General features: G+C 45.1%; 1 protein-coding gene across 3 annotated transcripts in view; it reads left to right on the top strand.

The window, feature by feature from the left end:
* Nucleotides 1-16187, top strand: part of FOXO3 (forkhead box O3) — a 96319-nt gene that overhangs the window by 5929 nt on the left and 74203 nt on the right. Inside the window, exon 1 of one of the 3 annotated variants that reach the window (XM_080389026.1) lies at nt 3209-3850. The exons of the other annotated variants lie outside the window; for them this stretch is intronic. Within the exon in view, the coding sequence (XP_080245152.1) occupies nt 3713-3850 (138 nt within the window). The 5' untranslated portion in view covers nt 3209-3712. Of the gene's footprint in view, nt 1-3208; nt 3851-16187 lie in introns of those variants that run through there. 3 annotated transcript variants of the gene reach the window in all.

Below are 16187 nucleotides of genomic sequence, written 5' to 3'. Positions count from 1 at the left end.
TTTCTCCTTCCTTGGAGTGGCACACTGTCTTTATCAGGAGTGGCAGCGTAAAACTGGAGTTTGTATCAGTTTCATTTTTTCTCTGCTTTTTTTTTTTTTTAAAGACTGTGTTTCCCAGTTAATTGCTAGCATGATTATTTTTTCTAGCCTTATGTTATAGTCTTGTTTTCTTTTTTTTTCTCCGAATTTTGAGCTGCCTTGTTCAACTGTACAGAAGCGTTTGGGTTGCAAACTGTAGCCTGATTATTTTAAGTTTTGATCTACCGAAGCAGTTTAAGCACGTGAATGGATCCTTGGGACTTCACTGGGATTACTTGTGTGCTTAAACTTACTGCTTAAGCATCTTACCTGATCAAAGCCTTACTGTGTTCTGCTTTAACAAAATACTCAGTAACATTTGTAATTGAATTTTGTTCTGAGTAAGGTAGAGAGATGTGTGGTTTCACCCCCGAAGTTGAAACTGCTAGATAACAAGCTTCTTGCATCAAAGAGGAGTATACTTTAGTATCAAAGTAACAAATGACTTTTTAAACTTTCCAGTAGAAACCATATGTAGATATTAGTACCTGTTACTATTTTCTATCTGTAACATACATCAAAGATCTCACTTTTCCCCAGCTCATGCAGACAGGTGACAGCTATTAGGGGAAAGAGAGAAACACCGAGTAGCTCTCCCAGAATCCTTGACATTGTTTGATTCACAGCGTGACAGTGAGGAGCACCTCCACTGAAGGACTTGTGAAATGAAGATAAAAACACACCGCTTTGGTGAATGTTGTTAGCTGCAAAGAGTCACAGGCTCTGCTAAACTTAACTTCTGTTGTGAATGGGAAACGTCCAGTGAATAACGCCAGATAGTACTGCTGTCAGGTAGACCTGCATGATAAATACTGGAAGCAATGTTCTTCAGTTCTTTGGAGACAGAAGGTTACCTAAAACAGTCACGCAGCATTGATGTTGTCTGTATTAGGTTATTGGTGTCAATATTTGAGCATATTTAAAATAGGAAGCTTGAGAGTTGGAGTTTGGCTCCTACACTTAGCTGTGTATTTGGAAGTACATGGTTAATGCTAACAAAAATTAAATCACCTCAGTGGCTTTTATGTCTGCTGTATTGTGTTGGCTTGAACAAGCACTGTCTGATGTCTGAGACTTATCAGGCTAGGGGAGAGAAGCATCCTGGTGCTCTGGCCCCGGGACGTCCTGCCTCAGCTTGGTTTTGTCTTGGTAAATAGAGTGGTGTCTTACACGTGAGGCCATTTTGTATTCGGGTCATTTTGGTGGTGCTACACCACTTTGCTCTAATCCTGGGAGATTAGGGGAGGCTGGGCACGTGCTGGTGCATTTAGAAAGGCGAGTGATTAGGGTTAGCCCGGTGGTTTCATGAAAGCTCTTTGTGCTGAGGTGGACAAAGTAGAAACCTGGAGTCAGTGGCGTCCCTTGCAGAAGGCAGGCAGTGCTGGGGCGGGCATAGCTCCCCCACACCCCCCTGCAGCAGCTGGCCTGTTTTCGGCCAGTTTGTGTGGGGTGGATGGGGGAGAAGAAACATGAAATCACCCCAGAAAATTACGGTGGGTGTGCTGGGTTCAAAGGGAGGCAGGAGGGATTGCCTTGGAGATAAGGGAAATCAGGATAAACAGCCAAAGCATTTCTCTAGGTGGCAGCCTCCTGAAGGTGCCCTGCAAGATTTTGGCAGCCAGCTATTTTGCGTGGAAGTATGGAAAATCTTTTGTGAGGATTGTTTCTTATTTGCAATGCAATTACAGTGGGTCTTGGCATAGTGGCGGCTTGCCAAGGGAGAAACTGAAAGTATTTCCTAATGCAAGTTGTTACTTAGATTAAAATCTTTGTGTGTTCTTGTTTCTCTCCTACTTTTTTAAAAGCCTTACTACTATCTGTGTCACAGAAAATGGGCCCAAGGGCAAAGTTACAAAATGGTAGTGTTAGTGTTTTTTAAAGGCATGAGGCCCTTCATGTTTTGAGGCAGACTTTCTCTGGAGGAGGGCAAGCTCTGAGCATCCTCCCACCAGTGCTTCATTCCCCTTGCCACAAAAAACTGTGGTTCCTCGGAAAGGGGCCACAGCCTCGCCTGGTCCCAGGGCAGGAGGGACATCCAGGTCCTGTAGCACGTAGTGAGTATCCCAGTGAAGGAGGGACATCCAGGTCCTGTAGCACGTAGTGAGTATCCCAGTGAAGGCCTGGCTGATAACACAGTGCTCAGGGAGCTGCAGGGTTTTTTTGATGTGGCTTTTCTTGGGGCTGACAATATGTGTGTAGTATAGTGGTTCAGGAGCAAAATAAAATGTTCAAGTAATGTGCACAGTCATTCAGTTTTCGGTAGTGCTGGCTCAGCACAGCATGAGTTAAGTGAAGATTATGCTTAACCTTTTATTTGCTCTTTTTTTATGCTTCTACAAACTTAGATTGTTCTTTTCTGTCACAATTCCCTGAGCATTGCCACACACTAAGCTTGGAAAATGAGGTGTATTTAGCCAATTTATGGCCTGACATATGTTAATTAACATTAATTACCTGCTTGAATAGTCCATTTAGCACTTATTATTAAAAAGTGGCTTGTCTACAGAAGGGGATTTTCCATCAGAGTGAGATGTTTTGTTCTAACTTGCTTCAGAGTCGGGATGGGGTACCCTGTGCTTCTCTGCACGGCTATACCAGTTTCCTGATGTTCCAGTTGTGTGTGTGGGATACGATTGCACCGCTGACAGGCACCAACTCCTTACCAATGTGTATTTGACACTTACTTGACATCGGCTTGGCTTTCCCAAGCAAACCAGCATGTTTCCAAGTGGTTTTTACTAATGGTGGGTACAGCTCTTGCTCCTCTGATTGAGGCAGCTGGAGAGAGAGCCATAGTTCTCAGCTTGCCAGGAACTGCAGGGAGATCTGGAGGTCTGTGGTGATGTGGCCCCAGCCCCTGTTTGGGGTGGAGGAGTAGGAAGAGCTCAGGTGTGCAAGGTGTGCGTAGGAGTTGCTGGGCACACTGTAGTGCCCTGTGGGGGTGTGTGTGTGTGGAGGGGCACCTTCAGCTCTGCATGGCTGAGGATGACGGACCTTGAGGCTGCTGGAGCTATTGAGAATAGACCACTGCTGAGTGGAGCACGGTCTCCAACAACAGGTTATCTCTTGCTGTATTCTTCAGCTATGTTATTTTAAGTTACCTCCTGGGCCCTGTGTTGGGCAAGGGTTGTCACAGGTCATTGGTCTGAAAACCTGTGATATGAAGGGAGTAACAAGCAGACAGCTCTCATTCAATTTTCAAATACCAATATATATATATATATTTTATAAACTTCATTCCTCAATTCCCCATCCCCCAATTTCTCATTCCTGTCTTGGGAGACTCTAGGGACGTTGTCCTACTTCTCCTTCACCATCCTTCCCTTTTAACACGAGCCTGGGGGTTTGCATGATGCATGGGGTGCCTCTGTGGGAAATGGAGGGCTGGCTTGTAACTGTGCAGGGCATGTTGCAGAGTATGGCATTTCAGTTGTGGATGCAGTGTAGAGGTGATTAGGCTACAGGACTGATGAAGAACGATTTCAGGGCAGGCAAGGGGTTGGAAACAAGCAAGTGATTGTGTTAGTGCTCTGCCTCATCCCTGCGGTGAAATTGCAAGGGAGCTGCCTTTCAGTGGGGCTGGAGAAGAGCGTTGCTGTGTCGCCATTGCTTTTTGCCAGAGTGGTTCCTCTTGATGCTGCGCCTAGCTGCCTGGTCCAGGAGGAGCCAGCCTGCAAAGCCAGCGCCCTTTCCCTGCGCCACCCACCCTTGCACATTTACTCAAGGACTGGTATGCTCACAACACTGTTTGCAAACTGCCAGTTTGAGGCAGGTCAGGAGTTAACAGCATTGGTATCTTGTTAATACAACTGTTGTGTGTCGTCATGTCGTCCGTCCCCTCTCCCCCCCCCTCCCCCGGACTTTGCTTATTGGGGCGATTTGCTTTATCTGTATGCTGGTACCTAAAGGCTGTTTAAATACTGCTGATACAAAACACCTTTGTGGGATTTCACTGACAGAAAAATGCCTTTCTGGGGATTTGTACTGGTAAAGAAATGCCTTGTGAAAATTAGTGCTTATAACAGACTTGTGCTAATGAACTGAAGGGATCACTTGTTTGATTGCAACCTGCTATGTAGTTAAGAGCTGAATTATGAAATGATGGATTCTCTCTTGAATATGTTTCTTTGCAAGTTATTACTTTGCTTTTCTTTATTATTTTTCCTCTTCTGGTGAAGTTACCACTTGCTACATGTAAAAGGGGCGTGCGAGGGAGGTGCGTGCTGGGACAGGAGGTCAGAGGGCAGCCTGCGGGTCACTGCCAGAGAGCTGGAGGAAGGTCTGTTTGAAACGAGGAGGACGGTGTGCAGCACCTGGAGCTTGTCATCAGGGCCTTTGCAGCTTGTGCCTCCAGGTCTCCCGGAGAGTGCTGCCTGCCGGTTTTAGGGGGCAGGAGGCTGCTGGCAGTGGGTGTGGGGCTCTACCGGTGCAACCTCTGGCTGCTGTACACCCGAGCTGGCAGTCAGGTGCATTTCCACGGGGTGAGTCAGTGGATCATGCCACTTCTGTGTCCTGTCACCCATTGCCTGTGCTGAGGTGAAGGGCAAATCCTGTTGAGAGCCAAAATCCTGTTGAGAGCTCCAGAATGAGGGCAGGAGGCAGGAGTGCTGCCAAAGGTGTCGTTTTTCTACTTTGACACCTACCTCTGAGGCTGCCTTCGTGCCTTGTGTTTGCTGCGGGTCTGCCTGGAGGATGCTGGCAACCTAGCCCTCAGCCTTGCGGTGCCTTCAGGCCAGCCTGCCTGCCCGTCCCTGGCTTTTCAAGACCTTCGGCTTTCCCTAGGGAGCAGCGGGGGCCACGGGCACGCCGGGGATTGTGATCAGTGGGTGGGACGCAGTCCTAGGAAAAAGTTTTCGGTAGGTTTGCTGGTTCCTGAGTCACATGAGCAGAAAATGGCAGGTCTGGGCTGCTTGCCAGTGCTTGAACAGGGAGGTAACATCTGCTTATCCCCACACCAGAGGAGTGGGAGGCAGCAGATAACTTGGAAGGCTGATGAGGACAGGCAGCGGTCTGCTGGAGGAGGACAGATAGAGGAGCACTCAAACACATCAGCACACGTCCGCTTGGGCTTCACACTGCCTCCCTGGCTGCTCTGAGTGCTCACTTCGCGGTGGGAATGAAAACTAGTTTGAATGGGTGCAGCCTAGTTTATGACGAGGCAACTACCACGGGTAGAATGAAGTAAAGAGAGCAGGGTCTGGCTCTTGTCCCTGCTAAAGGCCATGTTAAAGCAGCAGTGGGACTCTCCAACAGTGCCACGGCAGCATGCATTTGCATTACTGTAAGACTCAAGCCTGCCCTGCTTAAAATCCTGATTGCCACTGAGCCTGGACCCCCTGTGAGGACTGAGCATGGCCAGGAAGTGTTAGCAATAGTCTTGCACTTAAGTAAACAAAGCTTTGTTTAAAAACGTACTAATTGCCTAATAATATTGTAATACAAACTACTCTTCTAGTCTAGACAGCCAGCACCTCTGACACTGTAGATTATTTGCCCTTGTAACTCAGTGTTTCTCATGCTGCACCATGTGGGTTTCTATACTTTTTCAAAAATAAGATGCAGAAGAATAAATGTATTAATCTAAAGAAATCATTTTAGGACACGACTTCCAGAGCCATATTTGTTTTATCTGGAATGTGGACTGAATTATCTTGATATATACTCCACTTACGTGTCAGTGCTCTTAAAACCTGCTGTATTGGATTTTTTTTCTCTCCATGTTAGCTCTTCAAGCAGCTATTTCAGCTCTCTGAAGACATGTTATGACCACAGTTAGCCCCACTTTCTCACACAAAATTTGCAGTGTAAACATACCTTTAAATGTGAGTCTTAATCCAAATCAAGGGTTTCTGACTTTGAGGGTATTTGTGAAGTTAGGCTGTGAACCCCTATCTCATGTAAATATATTTGCTAGTACTTCATGGAGGATTTATCAGTTTCATATATAAAATTCTAGATATGCTTAGTACATATAATTTGGCATCTGATAAGTGAGAACAGTGCTCAACAAAGAATATCTTTCTGTGAGACTCTTACAGGCTCCCACATTATCACGTTTTTAGCTGATTGGTTTTGTGCTGAGAGCAGTGAGTTGGTTTCCTGAAAGCCTGTAACTACTATTTGTTCTGCAAAACTGCTCTGGACCTTAACTAATTTTCAGAGAATGTTTTTTTCCAGGAACTCATAGCAGAAGGTGATGTGATGCCAGTTCAATTCGTGTCCTGAGATGCTTGTAAGCTGAGACACTTAGAGCTGCTGTCCCTGGTTTTGTGCAACACGATCTATTGTGTTTAGAAGTTTCGCTGTGCGTGGGAACTCAAAACCATTTGTCTGAGATGTCAGTTTTCAGAGCAAAGGGTACTTCTTTAAGTATTCATCAAGACCTACAATGGGAGGCTGCTGGTCCTACGATGCCTTTGTAGAACAGTATTGGCACCAAGAATGATGCTGCCACTGAGGAGGTAAATCTTGTGAATCTTGTTCAAGCAGCTTTTGCTTTTGCGTAGCCTGAGCCATGTATGTGGCACAGATAAGTGGGCCACTTCTAAAATCCTCAATTTGCAAATAGAAGTCATGGCAGAGCTCTGCATGGATTGAGCCAGAGGTTTCCAGCCTCATTTGTGCTGCAGCCAAAAGCTCTGAACCTAATAGTAGTATTTTCATCATGAAGTTGACAGTGTGATTTTCACTTCCCATAGCATGTTGAGATTTGTTTTTTTGCCCTATTGCTCTTACACCCTGGCTCATGCATGGCAAAAATACTTCTCATTAAAATGTACTAGAAGGTTTGCACACTTGGAGCAGGATAGAAATGTTTTATGAGGAGCTGGTTTTTATAAAGCTCTGGGGAAGGGAGTTGTGTGCTTAAGAAGATATTTGAAAATCAGTAGTGAGGCCATTTTACATACAAAAAAGAGGGAAAGTGTGTAGGCTGTAACGTAGTGGCATATGGGTTGTGAGGAGGAAGGGTTCTGTGAACTAGCAGTAGGGAGTAAATCAACCTGATGTATGTTCATAGACATCTGATGTCTACTGGGCCTAGTGGGGTAGCTTGGAGCAGGTGGAAGAAGCATACTGTTTACCTAATTAGAAACATAAATAAAATCTTTCCAACATTTTTCTAAATTAAAATGCATTTGAAGCATATGTCAGACTTCTCACATCCAGGAAAGATCTCTAAATCCCTGCCGTTCCCCAGGAGGCTGTTTCTAGCCCACCTTCTTCAGGGCTCTGCCAGGTAATAAGTCCTCCTTGTCAGAGGATGGAGTGGAACATGCATTAGCAGTTGGAGATGCTCGGGGAGCACAGCTGTACTCCTCTTTAATCAGCGGGAAAAGGTCTACCATTTGAAGCGATAGACCAGGGAATTGGAAAGACTGAAGAAAGCTATCATGGTTGAAATCATTGAAGATAGTATTTCACCTCTGTGTATTTACTGAGAAGTTGGCGATGGTGTGGAGCCGGGCTTGGGCTTCTGTACAGTCAGAGCAGCTCCATATCTCCAGTGTATTTTAGACACCAAGGAGACAAAGATGATACTAATTGCAAGAGAAACTACTTAACTGCTTTGTATTATGTGTGAAATGAAGGGGGAATAACACTGATTGAATGACCTATTTTGACTTTCTCAGTATAATGTTTAATGTTTTAGTCTTTTTCTGGACAGTGAATTATAATTTTATCAAACCCTGCTGGAAATGAGTATGTTGCTGGGCAAAGTATTTTATCCTCACAGCTTTAACCACAGAGTTACCTCTTGCTGCTTGACTGGGTGGCAGGAGTTTTGGCTGGAAAGGTTTTTTCCTATGCAACACAGCGACAGCAGGTTTTTTAAAATACAAAATAGGGACCTGTCAGGAGGAATATAAAATAGAGCACTGAAGGAGTCTAATTTAGAAGGAGAAAGGGCATAAATCTCCACCTCTCCCTGGTGACAGAAGGCCAAAGTACAGCCGAAATGTTTCCCTGCTTGTAAAATGCTGGTCCCAATACCAGATAAGTTGTTCCATTAAAGGCACAGCTGTATCTAACCTCCTTACAAGTTTTTTGACTTTATTTTCAGTGCATAACTGGATGTTACATGAGGGGACTCTGAAGCACCTCCGTTAGCATCCTCTCTGCTTATTGTGCCGTTACAGAAATTGTTTGCTGTTTTGGACTGGTGTCAGGCAGAATAATACTGAATAAGTCCCAGATGAATGTGGGTGGTGAAAGGAGAAAAATAACTTCAAATAAAGAGGGGTATTATCAACTGAGCAGCCAGTGTTGATCCTATGGTGCTGAAAAATGGAAGCAGGAAAAGTAATCTTTTTCCTTTTTTTAAGGATGGAAAATCTTAGCTGAAAAATCTGTTCTGACCAGAGGTTGATACCCTACTTAAACTTGCAGCAAATTGGCATTGGTGCAGCAGCACTGCAAAGTATTGAGAGGGAGAACTGAAGTACAAACAAGTCTCCAAAACTTGAGAGGATCCTCAGATTCTTTGTCCATTTAGGACAACATGACCTGTAGCGTCACTTGCAGCTGCTGGATCCAGGAGTATAAATAGTGAAAAGAACGCTGATTTGGGCAGGATAAAATGTCCATTTTGGGTTTTTTCAACAGCTGTGTCAGGACCTAACCCTGGCAAAAGCTTCTTGTGTCATTTTTTTATTCAGGCTTGTATTAAGCATGTGGAATGACAATGTTCTCTATAATGGAGGAAAAAAAAAAGGAAAAAAGTAGTAAATTGAGAAATAGTGTGGATTTGGTGTCCCCTCGGTCTGAAGGAAGGAGTTTGTTGGAACAGTATGATAGCAGTTTTTTGAGAAATTAAGTATGGATTTCCTTCAATTGTAGTTGAATATGACATCTTACTAAATTTATCCAGTCTTGAGTGCCTGGTTTCTGGTTTGACATTTTTGTTGGATGGTTGTTGGTTGTTTTTTGTTGGGTTTTTTTTGTTGTTGTTTTAGAAAAAAGCTCTGCATGGGCTGAGAGATGATATTTTCCTCATTTTCTGCAGGAAACTGGGCTGAGAAATGATAGTTTCCTTATTTTCTGCAGGAACTGTACCAGGCATTAAACCACTGATTCTCCCAGGTGGTTATGGGCTTGCAGGGCCAGCAGCTTTCTCCCTAGAAGCCACAATGCAGCAGGTTGGTTTGAGCAATGCCAATGATGGCTTCCCATTTTCCAGGAGCAGACACGGAGTAGGAAAGTTGTATTTCACATGTCTTGACCATTAACTGCAGATCACTGGAGTATCTCTGTGGATAGTTCTTACTGTTCAGTAACCGCTGAACAGAAGTATGAAGTAAAAGTGTACTTCATTTATATGAAAATCTACACCAAAAAAATGTTTCAGTATCAAAGCCAAGTGCTCAGGAAGTACACAATGTCAGAAATAAAGTTGCCTCTAACTCTTGAAATTACTTCTGATGCTGGCTATGATACTGTGGTTAGTAATGAGCTCACAGACTCCTAAGCACCCCGAGTCTCCCTGTTGGGATGGATGCTTCAAGGGGTATTCAGGGTTTCAGCTCATCTCCTGTGATCTCTGGGTGGGCCCTGTGCTGTTTGTTGCGCCCAGCTCTGAGTAAAGAATTAGGCCCTTCCCGATGTGCTCACCTGTGCTGTTTGTCTCCCCAGTATCCATGGGCTTCCCCGATGAGCACTGTCCCAGCTCTGCATCCTTTTCTCTCCTCCCAAAGCTCCTCACCTTCTGTAGTCTCCCATCCCAGCCTCCTTCCCTTTGATTCCCAGTCCTGCTCCATGCGTCCCTTCTTCCTTTTCCTGTGATCTCCCACCTCCCTGCCCACCTCCCCAGGTTTTCATATCTGCTCTGCTTGTCCAGCTTGCCTGGTTTTTTGTCCAGCTCCTTGTTCCATATTTCTGTGCTGCCCCAGGATTCCAAATTTCCCATGTCTTGCCTATCCCAGGCAAGATTTATCTTTTCTCTAATCCCAGTTTCAGGTCAGGTTTGCAAAGCTGTTAGCAACAGGGAACAGGGTTTTATAGGAGGAAGTGTTGGACAATGCAATGTGTAGGTGGGGCTTACAGCACCACCTATAATTTACAACACTGGTTTTCTTAACTAATCCACCCTTAGGTGAGCAGTCCTGGTGCTGTCAGTGTGCAAATCCTTAGTCATTTGGGTAGTCCTATTCCCTCTGCTGAGATACTATGTGCAGAGGGGTTGCTCGTTTGTGTAAGAGATGCAGGATCCAATTTCAGAGAGACTTCCACCTCTGTTTTCATGTGGCCTGAAATAGACAGCAAACAGTGTCTGAGATTATACAGTTCATAGGGCTACTGACCTGTCCCTAAAATATTAAATGTTATTTATATGTACATATATATATATATCCGTATGTGTATATATATGTCTTGTGTAGTAATTGCTCTTATTTCCATGGTGAGAGGCTGTTCCTTTTTCTTCCTCTATCAATGAGAAGAGAGGAGACATACCAGTTCCTTACAAGTAATATGTAAGACATGAAAGTATACAGTCTGTAGTCACACCATACCCTGCATCCTCTAGTAGGTGCCCTCTGACTTGGTGTATTTAGACTAGAAAATACAAAAAGCTTCTTCCATACAGAGCTCCATGGTTTTCTTGTCTCTTCTTGCTGACTTCATGCCTGGTCTTTAATGATTCTGGTAAATGCCTCCACATCTAGGTAGGAAGCTGATCACAGTTTTTTTGTTATCAGAATTAGGGTTTTTGTTATCAGAATTAGTTTTTTGTTATCAGAATTAGACTGAGAAACTCATACTAAACTGTTGCTTAAAACTGCAAGGTGATGCCTTGGAGTGTGGCAGGGTGGACACCTTTGCTGCTTTCACTGGGTGCAACTTAGCTTCTGTCATGGTCAGTAGGCAGCTTCCAATGGACTTTGTGCTAGATCAAGCCATTTAATGGTGTGAGTAACCTTATATTGACCTTTTAAAGAGCTTATGTGTGGAGCCTGCAGTTTATGAGTCCCTTGTTCCGTTGTGATAAAGTTCAGAACTTTAATCAGGTAACAGGGTGGCCTGTCCTCTTTCCATCACAATTAAGTGCATGCAAACATGCATTGCAACAAGCAGCACAAAGGCAAATGTAGCGTGCCCTGCTTCCTCTCCCGCAAGAGAAATCTGCGGTTTATTCTCCGCCACTGCTTCCCAAGCCATTTCAGCAGCTCGGTCAGGCTGAGGGGTTCACTGGTGGTGGCTGATGCCTTGCAGGTACTGCACTTCAGTTTCCCAGGCTATTGATAGCAGCTGTTTAGTCACAGCACTCTGGGTCACAATGTATAGGGATTTTCTGATGGTCGTGGTGACCTTGGGGGGGAATTAGACTGGATGTAATGTTTCCAAGAACTGGAGACGCCTGTGCCATTGAGCTGGTGCATGTTGCTGAATCAATTACTAGCATTGGCAGGATTTTGCTTTAGGGGAATCTCGCAGCTACATCACAGTCTTGTTATTAGTAGATTATTGTTAATTGGTTTTAATACAGAGCCAGATATTTACAGGGAGGAGGGACCGTAAATAGTTGGTTTCTGTGTTTTCCCTCTGTGCAGCACTGTTGCAGCTCATACCCTGACACTGTATCTTACTTGCGATTTTGGGTATTCTTTACCAGCTCCTGTGTGGAAATACGTGTTTGGTCTAGAATTGTCATCCTCAGGTGAGGAATTGCGGTGTGGTGCCTTGACCTCCTCCAGAGTTGTCACTGACAACTGAAACTCTCTGCAGGGAGATCATGTAACTTTTTTGTCACGTGTTGAATCATGATAAGAGGACTCGGCACTTTTGTATCTCAGGCTGCTGAGATGTAGGCTGCTGCTGAGCTTTTGCAGCAGGGCTTTCCAACGAAACCCTCAGTTATTACTGTAGCCGCTGGTCTAAATCCTGGTCGCTGGCCTTTCCTGCACCTGTTGCAGTCAGGTGGCACGGAGCAGTCGTGACACAACGTGCTCAGGCGCTTTCAATTTATGACCCAACAGATTGTGAATGTGCCTCTTCGCAGGTGACAAAGGAGCGTGCCGTGACCCTACTTCACCAGTGCAAGCTTTGAGCCACATGGTTTTGCTCTGTGAGATTGGGGTCAGGCTTAGGGCTGCCTCCCTCTGTTACTTTCCAGTTCCATGCCAGTGCAGCGCAGTGTTTTTGCAGGCCCACTCAGTGAAGCCCCGTGTAGGTTAGCGCTTGCTTGCACGGTTACTGGAGTCACCAGGAGCTCTCTGTGGAAATGCAGCCCCCTCTGGTTTAGGCGGTCCATTGTTCACTGTGTTCGTAATTGACTGTCCAAGCATTGCATTTAATTCAAGTGCTTGTAGGGTTTTCCTCAAAATGCCTGTGCAGTGTTAAGCCAGTTAGGAGTTACAAATGTAAATATGTTTACACAAAAACAAGGAATGCATGAAAGCTGGCATTGCTTGAGCAGCCAAAAGCAGCATGATTATATGCTAGAGGGACACTGAAAATGTAGGTTGCTGGAGCACGCCTCCAGAAGTAAATCCCAACCAGCAGAGCTTGTAGTCCCTGCCTTCTGATGCCCTGTCCTGTCTGCTACAGCCGCTGAGGCGACATGGGGGACAGGGCTCCGGATCCGTGGGTATCCTCATGGAGTTTTATAGGAAAGTTTGAAATGCTGAAGAGTAGTGTCAGCTGTATCTAGATGGGTCCTTGTTTTAGTTTTTCCTGTGCAGTAGCAATATAGCTGGCACTTGGGTGACTTCTGAAGCTAGTGTTTCATAACTGGAAGTTGGGCGTTTTTCACAAGCTGTCCTATTTCAGGTTGTGAACGCGGGCACATGCACATGCACACCCCTCGCACACACCCCGCACACCCCCCCAGCACATTGTTTACTTCCTCTGTAAGTTCTGGGACATTCAGTACTAAGGAGCATGATACGCTTGCATAAACACCCCAGCCAGATTTATCTCTCAAGCCTATCTTTCCTTTCCCATCTTGGAAAGTGATTAATCTGCAGCACACATTTTGTTCTTTGATTGCAGGGCATTATTCTGTAATCATTTACAGTTTTGCAGAGCCATAGCACTGGTTTGATGGAGTATTTCTGTCATGTAGCTGGCGCTGTTGGCTGAAGCTTCAGCTGCGTAACGCAGAGGGAGCATTATCGTGCAGCTCTGTGTCATGTTAAAACTGTTTTCTTTTTACATTGAGTGCTTTCTGCACATTCAAAAAAATTCAAGTGTATGTATTTAAAGCGCAGGTAAGTGTGTGCAGCAATAGATTCTGGGGGCTGGTTTGTAGGTTTTAGAAACAGTGTCAGTACTGCAGCATGGTGGCTGCCAGCTGAGATTTTCCTATGCGTTTGTGGAGGGTGGAGGAGTTGAAATAACTTTTGTTTTCCATGCTGTGCATCATGTATTGAAGCCTACACCAGTTAAAGTTGGCAACCTATGAAGATACAAGAACCTGTACATACTATCTAGTGTCTGAGAAAACCATGGAATTGAAGAGATGGAAGGTAAAATCAGAAAATCTCCCCTGTCTGTACTGCGTTGAGGCTCTTCCATGTGCCCTTTGCGGTTTTTGTTTGTATTCCATGTTTTCCAGTGAGGAAAGGAGGTAGGAGAGGTAACAACCTTTTAGATAACATGCTGTGGGTTGAGATAAGGCTATCAAGCAGAATTTTGTTTGATGCAAGTGTCCAAGCTATAAACCACTTCTTTCAGTAAAGACTTTTGAAAAGTAGGTAGAAAAAATTAAAACAATACCATGTGCCTTTGGTTCTGACATGTTGGTAAGTTTATTTTTGGAATATATGTACACCTTCCTCAAAACAAAGAAAGAGTTTTTAATGGACCAGAAGTTGGTGGGTCAAGACCAATCACTCATGCCAATGAGCATCTTGTTCCAAAGAGTCTCAGAGATCTGGTCTACACGCTGTGTTGGACAAAACACTTTTCCATTACCTTATGACAAACTAAAGCCCTGTAGTTAACGGTAGAACTTGTACTGTGCACAAAGACCAGGGAAAACTGAGGGCATTGCAGTGCAGTGTCTGTTAATTGAGAAGTCCAGAGGATCCCATGCAAGAAGTCAGGATAAAAAAATCTTCCAACAGCCCTCCCTGTCAGTCTGATCTTGAGGGCAGGGCAGGGCAAAGGATGGGGATTTCCTCTGTCTACAAATCCAGCAGTTGTATTAAATGGGCAGGTGTCAGAAGAGTGCCCTGCTCTGCCTCGGGCACCTGCTCTCCTTGGCCCAGGAGGAGCACCAGCCTCACATCTCCAGCAGTGGGCTTTGGAGCAGGGAGAACAGGCAGCATGGACAAGTAGTGACATGGTATTTTTCTTTTAACCCCTGCCCCCTGATTTACTGACATATAAGGGTATTGAGAGCATCTGATCACAAATTTCACTTCTCCATCCTGGAAGTGTGCATTTCTATGAAGTCCACATGCAAATTCCTTAATTATAAATAGAGGGGAACTGAAGGAGAAGGAAGACTAAGGCTCTTGTGAAACAACAGCTGTTTAGGAAAACTACTAAATTGTGTAAGGAAGCAACAGGTTCAGAGTCTGTGTATTTATGGAGGTACCAGCTGCTTGGTTGGGCTCAACCCCAGGATTAAGGTAGCTGTCCTGTGGTTGTTGGAGGGGAATGTGCCACTTGGGACTGTGAATTTGCACCATCTCCACTCCAGTGGGACAAGGCCCTTGGTTAGACCGTGTTTGAGGAAGGGCCAGGCAAATAACATTTTTCTGCAGTTGTGAATTAGCGGCAGCGGCAAGAATCATAGCAGTAGACAACTTCTCTTAGCATCTGAGAAAGACCAATATTACACGAACCAGTGCTAGCCACTTCCCGTATTCTGTGTTGCCCCAAAACCAAATGGAGCTGCTGCTTGCCTCCTGGTGTGATTTCAGTTGTGCAGCTGGTTTTAAGCACTGGTAAATGAGTGGAAGTGACCCTGCACAGGAGGCAAAGCACAGTGCAGTGCTGCTGAAACATAGCTTTGAGGGGCTAGTGCCTGTGCCCATGGCTGGGACCTGCGGCAGTGGGTTGTGGTTCAGCTTCAGGAACTGAGGAATTTGTATTCAGTGCCCTGTGGTGGGAGTTCTCTTGCTGCACTTGGACGTGTGCCACAGAGTCACGGAGTCTAGGTTCAGTGTCGCTTACCCCAAATCCCATATTACCTCAAAATGGTTTGTAACAAGTTGTATTTGTTGTCCTTTAACAGCAAAAGATGTAATCTCTGTTGTTTATATCTCTGTTCATACAGACTACAGCTGCCCACAGAAAGATTTCTAGGACATACTGGGTTCAGTACAAAGGAACTTCACACTGAAAACTTGAGGCCCCATCCTATCAGGCAGAAAGGAGCCTTTGCCTGAGTGTGGGTTAATTATTTGTTAATAGCTGGCTGAGTAGGCAGGATGGTCATGGATGAAGCATGAGGCTGCTCAACTTATGTCCAGAGTAACGTTTTTGAGGGTTGAGAGGGGTTTTCCTTAGCCCCTCAAGAAGTGTCAGAGCTAACATCAATGCTGAAGTTACAAATCGTGCAAAAGCTTTGGGAGGAAAAGAAGCTTTGGGCTTGAACATATCCGATTATGGAAGAATACATGCGCTGAGAGTAAGATCCTCTTGAGTGGAACGGATACCTCTGAGGGAGGTTTTGGATAAGGACCAGGTGCTGGGAACATCTTTTTGAACATCCTCACCACTTGCTGGCTGAGTGCAGCTGGCAGAGCTGCTGCTCGGACCCCAGCTAAAAACTTGGTGTGGCCAAGGAGATGGAGGCGTCCTCCTGTGTATGACCCTCTCAGCTCTGTAACTGCGGTGTTAATACTTTTACCTCCACACTTGCCTGGTGCACCTATGGATGGAAACAAGATGTGTTTCTTGAGGAAGGTCCTTTGCCAAGGGGTGTGTTTAGGAGGTGATGCTGAGGGTTTCAGTGCAGAGGAGCCATCTTCCAGACACAGAAGAGCCATGGGCTCCTTGTCATGCATTACATCAGTGGAGAACCCCTGAACTGTGAAGCGTCCCAGAAGAGCGGAGGAGCCTGTTAAATTGCATACTATCACTTTATCTGCTTCCAGTGTGGCCCAAAAGCATGTGTGCTCTTCTTCACCCAAGGAGTTTATTTTTAGACGGAGTAAGTT

This window comes from Falco punctatus, assembly GCF_963210335.1.
Source record: "Falco punctatus genome assembly, chromosome: 5".
Classification (NCBI taxonomy): Eukaryota; Metazoa; Chordata; class Aves; order Falconiformes; family Falconidae; genus Falco; species Falco punctatus.
The sequence above is the reverse complement of the archived record's forward strand: the minus strand, read 5'-3'. Positions and strand labels throughout refer to the sequence as shown.